This window comes from Stylophora pistillata, chromosome 4 (assembly GCF_964205215.1).
Source record: "Stylophora pistillata chromosome 4, jaStyPist1.2, whole genome shotgun sequence".
In the NCBI taxonomy this organism is placed as follows: domain Eukaryota; kingdom Metazoa; phylum Cnidaria; class Anthozoa; order Scleractinia; family Pocilloporidae; genus Stylophora; species Stylophora pistillata.
The window spans coordinates 42,862,785-42,873,451 of NC_142522.1; the positions used below are offsets into that span (position 1 = coordinate 42,862,785).

General features: G+C 38.3%; 1 protein-coding gene and 1 pseudogene across 2 annotated transcripts in view; one reads left to right on the top strand and one right to left on the bottom strand.

The window, feature by feature from the left end:
- Positions 1 to 5,288: 5,288 nt before the first annotated feature.
- LOC111319164 (asporin-like) overlaps positions 5,289 to 10,667 on the bottom strand; it is a 17,883-nt gene continuing 12,504 nt past the window's right edge. The window contains exons 3-6 of one of the 2 annotated variants that reach the window (XM_088758256.1): positions 8,957 to 9,076; positions 7,225 to 8,127; positions 6,615 to 6,719; positions 5,289 to 6,157 (exon numbers count right to left, since the gene is read on the bottom strand). In XM_088758256.1, the coding sequence (XP_088614382.1) occupies positions 5,988 to 6,157; positions 6,615 to 6,719; positions 7,225 to 8,127; positions 8,957 to 9,056 (1,278 nt within the window). In that variant the 5' untranslated portion in view covers positions 9,057 to 9,076 and the 3' untranslated portion in view covers positions 5,289 to 5,987. Of the gene's footprint in view, positions 6,158 to 6,614; positions 6,720 to 7,224; positions 8,128 to 8,956; positions 9,077 to 10,667 lie in introns of those variants that run through there. The other variant, XM_088758257.1, reaches the window with a different exon arrangement.
- The window catches only part of LOC148733855 (uncharacterized), a 1,315-nt pseudogene continuing 737 nt past the window's right edge, over positions 10,090 to 10,667 (top strand).

Sequence of the window (10,667 nt, forward strand, 5' to 3'; positions counted from 1 at the left end):
ACCCGAAGAGTTAACACGCGGGGATTGGTAACGATTGTTTATAAAGATGGCGTACAAGCATGTCGTTTGATACATACAAAATCGCACTCTCATTCTACAGTTTATATTTTAACAACAAGCTACAACAAGTATATCCTTCATACAGGAGCTTACTGAAATATCGTGGAAGTATTTAAAGAAGCTTGGCGGGAAGTCCCTCCACCGAGAGCGCGAGCGCAAGACACTTGTTATCGCAAACATTGCGATAACAAGTGGCACATTACCAAACAATTTCTTTGATTGTCAACGTCAGCATTGACTCCCATGCAATATTTTTCAATGCTAGTGCTTTTGGGAGACACAACTGTTGGAGCAATTCTCAGAAATCCCCCAAAAAACCATAACAGTTATCGACCGTCCTAAGGTCCCCTGGTTTAATGACGAAATTAAGAAATACTAAAGTGCAAACCCCGTCGCCTTGAGAAGAAAGCTATCACGACTACTCCTTATAATGATTGGAATAATTATCACAGGGTGCGCAATCAGTACTCTGCACACCTTAAATCTGCACACCTTAAATCTGCACACCTTAAATCTGCACACCTTAAATCTGCACACCTTAAATCTGCACACCTTAAATCTGCTCTAATCTGATCGATCAATGTGCGAGTGATTCTCAAAAAACTGTTCCGTGTGGTTGTCATTGTCCAAAGAACCACTTGGGACGTGCTTACCTGAGCATGACAATGCCACCAATCTTGCAAATGAGTTTGCTTCCTTCTTTGTTACAAAAATAGAGCTAATCAAAGAAGATCTAAACAAGATTCACATCCCAGAAGCCCGGCTATTAGCAGTAAAACCTGTCGATAAACTACACCATTTTTCAGCTGTATCCGTTGAAGACGTCTCAAAAATTTTCTGTGAATCCCCCAATGCTTCATGTCAACTTCATCCTATTCCAACATGGCTACTAAAGTCTTGTCTTGTCTTGATACATTGGCCCCTTCCATAACCGAGAGGGTGAACATGTCTCTTCTTACTGGTCTGGTTCCTGATAACTAGAAAACTTCCCTTGTTATTCCCCTACCCTAAAAGCCCGGCCTTGATTTGGTTCTTAAAAACTTTCGCCCCGTCAGTAATCTTTCTTTTATCTCTAAGGTTGCGGAAAAGGCTCTACTTCAGCAACTGCTTGGCCACTTTGAAAATTAGGCACATCTTCCTAAATCTCAATCCGGTTTCCGTAAGTTTCACTCGAAGGAAACTGCTTTGCTGAAAGTTCAGAATGATATCCTGTTACCTATGGACAATCAGGAAGTAACATTGCTAGTGCTTTTAGACCTTAGTGCTGCGTTTGACATGATCGAGCATTCCATTCTCCTAAACGTCCACGAACGAGATTTTGGAGTTAGTGGCACCGCCTTAAAATGCTTTGATTCATTTCAAACTGATCGCAAACAGCGTGTTCTAATCTGTGGCAAGGCGTCTGACGATTTTATTCGTAGATGTGGGGTTCCTCAAGGCAGCTGTATGGGGCCTGTTCTTTTTACTCTCTATGTTTCCCGCCTTTTTCATACAATCTCTCATCACCTTCCCTCCGCCCATAGTTATGCAGATGACACTCAGCTCTACTTCTCCTTTCGACCTATGTCTCTGGAATCTCAGGTTGAAGCTATTAAAGTTCTGGAGAGCTGTATCGTTGAAGTGCGCTCTTGGTTTATATCCAATCGCCTAATGATTAGTGACATAAAAACAAAGTTTCTTATTATCGGCTCCAGTCATCTGCTGGCAAAGATGACAATTGATTCTATCCTCATTGGTGAATCTAGCATTAAACCCTTAGGAAGCGTTCGAAATCTTGTATCGTGGTTCGATGACGAAATGCGTATGAATATACATCTAGGCAAGACCTGTAGTAAAGCTTTTTACGGTCTGTATAAACTAAGACAGATTAGGAAATTCCTCAGTGTGAACACGACAAAAACACTGGTCCATGCATTTGTATCCTCTCACCTTGACTACTGCCACGCCCTTCTCTTTAGCCTACCTAAATATCAACTCGATCGCCTTCAATTCAGAAAGTCCAGAACGCAGCAGCTAGAGCTGTTTTTCAATTGTCTAAGTTCGACCACATAACGCCTGCTCTTGTTGACGTACATTGCCTCCCTTTGAGTTCCGAGTCCAATTCAAACTGCTTCTAATTGTCTGTAAGTCCTTACATAACCAAGCTCCAGATTATATTAACGATCTTCTGTCTATGAATACCGAATCCAACCATTCTCTTCGTTCGTCCTCGCAGTTTCTTCTGTCAGTTCCCAGAGTCAACTACTATACATTTGGGAGTCGCGCTTTCACCCACGCTGCACCAGTTCAATGGAACTCTTTATCCCTGACTATTAGATCTAGTAGCAGTATTTCTGTGATTAAAACAAGACTGAAGACTTTTCTTTTCAAAAAGGCTTTTAATTTGTGATTTTTGGTCTTTTTTATATATATTCTTATTGTACGGCGCTTTTGAATATTGACCAATAGTTAAAGCGCTCTATAAGTATATTATTATTATTATTATTATTAGTATTATTATTATTATTATTATTATTAGTATTATCATAAACTTTTCTTTCTGACGTAAAATTGTCGCTAAATCAGGACAGCTTTAGCTTGGCGTTATCACAAAAATTGAGCCGTATTGTTGCTTTTCTGATTCAATCTTTTTATTTTCTTATTCTGAATTCATAGGGAACCTTCAAATTTAAAGCTGAATTTTACAACGATGACGAGGTCGCGTGGCTTTGCTTCGAGGGAGAATTAACTTTCTACCAATCTTAGCAAGACCTTCTTCGCTCTCATCTTTTTGCCTCTTTTTCAATGAAAACAGAAATTGGTTGATTAATAATTCACTTACTTTTCAGCTTGAATTTTATCGAAGAAAAACTTCAAATCTCATGACTGAGTCTAGTGTGACAACGGGTAATATTGAGATGAAAGTACATGAGGCATGACAGTAAACTATGTGAGTGATCATCATTATTGATAAATTTTCATAAGCATATCTTGGAATAAAGAGATAATCTCAGTTTAGCCATATTTAATTTGGACTTGGAGTCGAAGGAAGGGGTAGGAGGCGGGAAGGGGCAAATTTGTTTCATTTACTTGTTAGATTATTGTATGTCTTTCAAAATTTTTTAAAAGTTTTCAGGAAGCTCTCAGGCCCGTCCACTCCAAATGGAGAAAAATGCTGTAATTGACATGTAGGTGAAAAGGAAGTTTGGTAGTAAATGCTTTGAAATATCCAAATAGTTTTTTTCAATAAGGTAGTGAAGAGATTTCTCAGTTTCCCTGAATCGCCGGTCTAAAATATAAGTTCCAGCAAAACCTTTGCTAAAGATTCATACATTTATTCCTTGTTGTCAGTATTTGCTTTTTAAATGTTAATTGGAAATAACTATAAAGTCACTGATAAATACAATGAGCTCAAAGTTAGTTATAATCTGTAAAAGAACGAGTGGACACTTTAACTGGAGATCTACTGTATACTATTTGATTTGAAGCTATATCAAGGCCCACACTAAGACTCGCGAATGACTCATAAACATGGCCATTAAATGAATGGCCACTCAAAAGGCTAGCGAATGGTGAACTCCAACCTCAACAAGCAGTTCGTGTCTGTGTTAAATCTCCGTTCTATTACAATAAGGAGAGAACACTTAGATATGCCCTGGAAATTTACCTACATATTCTCCTAACATCATTGTAATTGACTTCCTTAGTTTAACTTCAATGAACTGCTTAAAAACTAGTCACATTCTACTTTGTTGGTATCGTGAAAATATGTAATTTCGGGTAGTTTATGTACAAAACTAGACTGACCTTACAGATTGTCTTCTCCAGAAATAAAACCATTAGATAGTAAAATGTTCCAATTTTTTTCGCCTCCTGCTATTTCTGAAAAGATGTGTCCCGTATATGGGACAACATTTTTCATCCTCCCGAAAGGGTCCTCTGGCGAACATTCTTTAAAAAACTTCAAAAAGCCATCGGGTTTTTGTTGCTATCCAATTCATCTTGAGTCATAAAGTTGAGTTTCCCACCACCTCTGATTATGTACGCTTATAATCCAGCAATTATTATTAAAGTAAAATCATGTTTAAATGTAAAAAATAAATTGTACACAAACTTTTTGTAGCCGTAGGGTTTTCAGCAATTTTAGGTGGAAGTCAAAACACTTTGTAATATTCGCTGATTTGGTTGTGTGTAGTAGTATATAAACTCAACCTTATAGACGTGGCTAATTATTCACTTGTACAGTTTGAAACGAATGAAACGAGTCGGTTACAAAAGTAACAAACTTCTACCGAAGGGAAGTGACAAATGTTTCGCAATAAAAAAATCCACTTCACTCAAAACTGGTCTCCTCCCCCCTCCCCCATCGGTCAAATTTCCTTGTACAACAAACAAGCTTTGCAACAAACTAATGGGCTAACTTAACGCCGATGGGAGAGCGTAAGCTATTTACGCCCAAGACTTAACCACGAAATAAGTAAAATCCCTCTTAAAAAAAAAAAAAAGACCTTAAAACGAACAGTATTTTACACAGTCTGGTACCAAACATTTTGCGAAATGGACACGTTGTGTCAAAATGTACCAATTTCAAATAGTTGATAAAGAGCCTTCGAGTAGGTGGACCCTATGCATTGCACCCTTCGGACCTAAGAAAGCTGGAATAGAAAAACGCATGAAAAAACATCTTCCGCTACTATGTGAAATTTAAGACCATTTATATACAATATGTATAATCGAGTTTCACCGATCAACTAGATCCCGGAGGATTTATTTCCTTTGTGCCAAACTGACAGAGAACCGCATAATCAAGCAAAGAAGGTGGTCCCATTAAACGCAGGTTAAACTTCAGCAATCTTAATTTGTCGGATGTTCTCTTTAAGGTAGGAAGCTCATTATATTGTAGCTATTATAAGGGACGTTTTCAGGGAACTTCTATTTTGTATTCTACTGCTTCGTTCTCACAGTTTTGGCTTCCCTAAAGTACAACAACGTCATGTATTTTAAAGTCATTTTGCAACCAACTTCTTTTGCAATAAGAAGATTACAAACGGTTAAAATTTAAGGGCAGCCTAAATGAAAGTTTACTTTAAAAAAAAAAATTAGGCACGTCTAAAATGCCTTCCCATCGTAGTTTTCTGTCCCTGCAATGCTATCCATAAACATTTTCGACTTATCGATGCCGCACAATGGACAAGATAACTATTGATAGACACTTTTAAATCGATGTACCCATCTAGATTTGAGTCGTAAAAACGCTTTACACCCTGACGTTTTTTATGTGCGCTGAGTATCGAAACGATGTTGAGGTGTGTAATTGATTTGGATGAAAAAATTTCGTTTTAACTAGTGAATAATTACCAGTTTTGTTAAGTTCGTGCCGATTTGTTTTTTTTGTTCTTTTTTTTGTTTTAGCTTTTTTTGTTTTTACGTTAACATAGCCTAACAAGGCATAGTTCAGGCTTCTTATTTCCTTTTTCGGAGTGAAAAAATTTATTTTACCACGAAAAAGAAAAAAACCATAGAAAAAAATTGTGTACTATCTCAAAAATATTTTATTCTTATTTATTCAGTTATATACCTCGCACGCTATTGAAAACGTTATGTCCCATTGTAAAAAGAACAACATAACCATTTTTTTTACTAGAGAAACAGTTCCTCGAGTCCCGTTAAACAAGTGTCATCCTGGTTAGCCTAAAGTTCCTCAATAAGTAGTTTTCAGACCTGTTCCTGCCCAGAATAAACAGTGACAAACGAGTTTCCTGATTCAGTGGAGGAAGGAAGGTAATACGCCTGAAGTTTCATTCTGAAGAGCGCAATAACACTCTATCAAGTCTTTTTAATGAGTAAAAACAAAGCTATCCCTGGAAGTTTAAAAACTAAAAACAAGGAGTTATTTAATACGTTTATCATTACAAAATTTTACTATATGGTAGTAACAACTGAAGTATTTAGTCACTGATAACTAAGAATCGTTCTTCTTCCAGCGGTTGGGTGAGCATTAAGTTTTTCCGCGTGCTGCGTTGACCTCCAAGGAATCTATAACATAGCACGCACAAACATCGCACTGGGCAGTGGGAAACATTTCTCCATGCAAACTTTAAGTGGACGAGGCCTTTCACTGTTAGATTAGAAATATATCGGAAAAAATTATAATAATAATGATGGATAATGCTGGTGGGTATTCTGTAGTTTTCATGTTTTTTGGCTTCCTCAATGCACCAATCAGTTTAGAAGGTACTAGATGATGTACGAATATAATTATACAAGTGTCTAGCTGTATCAATCAGGAAATCAAATGGGGAAAAATTAAATAGCTGTTGAAGATGAGTGGACCGAAATTTAATACTGCTATTCTAGCGAACATAGACGTGCAGTTAAAAAAACAGAAAAAAAATTAAAAGATTAAAGCAAAAATAAAATCATGATCATAACAATAAATGAAAAAAAAAAATACATTCGACCACACACTAGTCCTATGATGGGTTGGTTAAAACCCGATCATTCATTGAAAATAAAGTAATAATCACGGAGCGAAGTAATAAAGAGATAAGGGCTGTTAGGAAATTAAATCTTACCCAGGGCTGTGAACAACACGGCGCTGTTCAGAACCACGAACAGGACATTTACAAAAATGGAATTGTTTCCTTCTTGATTCTGCTTGATGGTGGGCTGGGAAAAAACTGCACCGAGACAAACATTAAAGAATATTATCCAAAGCACAAAGGTTTGAAGTCCATCTTCAAATTTGTTTTTTATGGGTCGGACAAGAGTGTAAGCAATTCCTGATGCACTTGCTGCAATTTCGGCAAAGCCAATTTGAGAATGGCTTTCGGAACCAAACAATAGGACGACTGAAATGAGGGTCAGTTTGCGGTACATCTCAACTATCTCCCAGTACCAATATTTCTCTTTATAATTTTCAAAGAACACTTTAAAACGAAAAGCAATTTCTTTATTAGTGCCAGACTCGCGGTATTTGTAAATGGGAAACAGAAGCAAGAGAGGAAAAAAGAACAGGGTAGACTGAAAATACTGCTGCAATAGACCAAAACAAGTTATGTCGACTGGTAAAGCACCGGATGGAATAATCAGCTTTTAGGAGAGATATGCAATCGTTGCCATCATAGGCAAAGCACACTTTCACACAGACTCCAGGCAGTGGTAGGATGTTTATGATTTTCTTACTTGTCATGGGGTAAGACAACAGAAGAAATAGGAAGATGTTCCGATAACATGATTTCTTTATGGCTGAGATTTTCTGCAGCTTTTGGCTCATCAAGATATCCCTACTGTCGATGTAAAGTTTCTTTAAGAATAGATACATTAGTATCAAACAAACAACCGTAACGTTAACGGCAATGGCTACAACAAATTGGATGAATGGGTCCAGTCGAAGTTGGGGACGTATACAGCTTAATGGTGCAAACTGCGATATGTTTCCTTCAGAAAACTTCAAGTATTTTTCCATGGAAACAAGTACAACAGGCCACTGGACCCGTGCCAATGCCGAATAAATGCCGGCAACGACTTGATAAAATCCAATCACGATCTTGGCACAAGACATGATAACATATGTAACGGTACGATCGTCTTGGGTACGTTTTGAGTCTCCCCAAAGAACCAAGGCAAACAGAAGGACGAAGACGACAACTATTATCACACACGAGATGATTGTGATTAACATACTTGGACATTTCAAGCAGCTGTTAAATCGGAAATAGTGATTGTAAGAGCACATCGCACAGAGGGTACCTCGATATCCTATGTTACAAGATGAATTAATGCCGCCTTCACAAGAGTCTGGATAGGGGCACTTGATGGGCTTTGGCAACAGTCCTTCAAATATAGTGAAGTTCTTGTCGTATTCAGGTGTAGCGATGTGACTGTTGGCCACAAAATTAGAATGTTTTCCCATTATATCCGTATTGTTCCACCTCCAAAAGTAATCAGGGGCCACTATTGCTGTGTCGTTTCTGCAGTTTATTCCATGATCTGGACATACCGTACAAGGACCGAAACGATCCAAGCGGTAGAAAATATGAAGACATCTGCAAGCACGATAACCAGCTGTCTGATTAGTTTGGGTTCCTGTTGGGAAGAAGAAAAATGCATCATATATCAAATTAATCAATATCGGGGTTCTCGGTAATATAGCCACAAGAAGACGATCCGCTGCATCGGGTAGACGGTCCACAATTTGAGTATAACTAACTCAAGCAGCACAAGGGTGAAGCACTATTATTTTTTTTAAAAATCTATAAGCATTTACACGTTGTCGAGGTAATAAAAAATACCCCCCCCCCCCCAGTAGATAAGAAAAGAATAAATACAATGAAAAAGATGCAAATTCTGATTTACAATGTGAAAAGTGACTGTCAAGATAGAAGTTTTTTCTTAACCCTGTACACCGTAACATCAATATGCATTTTCTCCATACTGTTCTCCACACGTTTTCCAAGGTGCTGATCAGGAGAATTTGCTTAACAATCAAGATTTTGTTCAGTTGGCGACTATTTCCTTTATTCTCCTGACCTTAATGAATGAATGATTCAGGGCTGATATTGTGAGGAGAAATTAGATACTTGTCACTCTTAGTGCTCAAGGGGTTAAACTGCTGGGTCATCAGTCAGTGGCCGGCACTAAGTGGGACAGCTGTGAAAGCTAATTTGTTCCGTTACAGGAAACGCAATGCTGTTTTCTGTGCATTTGCCTGTCATTATGCACTATTCGGCGGAATTAATGTCTTAATTGAAAAAAATCCCAATGAGGTTTGGGCATGAAGAGCACCAATGCCTCTGATTTCTTGAACTGTAGGGACAGAAATGCACTATCTACTTAAATGTTGTAACGGTGTGTGTTTCATAAGCATCGGCAATATTACTTATTGCCTATTTGTAAACCTTGGTATGATCCTCACCATATGGACATGCGAGACAATCAGTGGGAGATTTTCCTGGATGACGCGTTTCTGAAACATATGTACCCGCGCTACAATTCTTACATCTTACTTGACCCATTTCATCTTGATAAAGGCCACCTGAAGTAAATTAAATGAAACTTTATGATTAGAATGTCCTTTTCAATGTAAATACAGGCGCGGATCCATGCCGGTTTCTATCGTTTCACGGAAATCGGTCAGAATTCTCATAATAAAAAAAATTAAATAAATATACATGTATATATCTTTAATAAAAGTAATCTGCAAGTTCAGTCTCGAAAATAGTTGCGACATTTATTTTTTATTTATTCTTTTTGCCGATTACCGGAAATAGACCAGGTCCATAGACACGTTCTGGCGGCAAAATTTTTGCAGCCAGGAAGTCCCTAGTACTAGGGACTTTAAGCAGTCAGGACGGCAACGCCACGGAGGACGTCCATTAAAAATGAGTTAGAATTTCGTTAGAGTTTCGAGTTTAGTTACAGTTTCGAATTTAGTTAGAATTTCGAAAATGGCTGCATGTGTTTACCGTCTCATAGGGCGCCAGACCTCAAACTCAACATAACGCATAAAAGTAGCGTTGAGTTCCAAATGCAAATTAAAATAATTTTCCGCCGCGGTTTCGCTTTGCAGACGACGCTAACTTTGGTGATTTCACGTTGTTGTTTTGCAAAGGACGGATAAGAAATATACAAAGTGTTAAAACGCACGTGCTGGGCTATTGTTCTGCCAATTAGATCTACTGCTTTTCCACGTTCTCGTTGCCGTAGCCGTCGTAGTTTGCTTAAGGTCCCTAGTCTCCCGACGCCGGTCACGCCATCACATCATTGCCGCGGGCGTCCAGACCAAAATTAGATTTCCCCAGGCGATTTGTGCAATTCTGCTACTCGGCTAGTCTGTACGATCATTCAACGTCCTTGGATAGCGACTTCAACAAGAGTAAGGAATACATAACAACATCAAGATATTACCAACTACTGACTACTTCAGGAAAAAAAAGTTAGTTCGGGTCTTTGCTAATAAGGATGAGAATGGATAAATTAATTTTATTGAATAGCTATTTTCGCTCAGTACGCACACGTCTGGCTGACGTGATTAGTACTTGAATTGTCATGGAGAGCGGACTTGTCTCTGATAACTCTGCGACTTCGGTGGAATATTAAGCTGTGAAAGGGTAAATTTGGAAAAATACGACCGTTTCAAGCATCTTTTGAGCTGGGATGAAAAGCAATCTCTTTTCAAATGGAAAGGAGGTCTAGAAGAGCTTTAGAATTTTAGCAAAGAGATTCTAGAATCGGTGAGCGTTTGAGATAGATCAAGCTCCTTGAAGTCGTAGCTCGTTACAATGGTTGTTTTTAATACACTGGAACCTTAAAAATTCAATGACTCGAGTCAACAGTTATCAAGAATGAGCTGAGAAAACTTCTTAGTTTACCAGACCACGAAGAATCTGTCATACTCGTGTCAGAAGAAGACGCGGTCGTTATGTCAGAACCTCATAACTGCCGCGAGAAGCTTCATGGGGAGCTGGATTATTTAATTAAAGGGGTGAAGTAAAGATTATCTGGGCGCATCTGAAAGAATCCAAGCAGTCTACGGGTGAGATGGAAAAGTTGCAGTTTGAGAACAACAGGCTACGAGATTTAATTTCATCGTTGAAGGAAGAGGACATAAAATTAATTCAAGAACG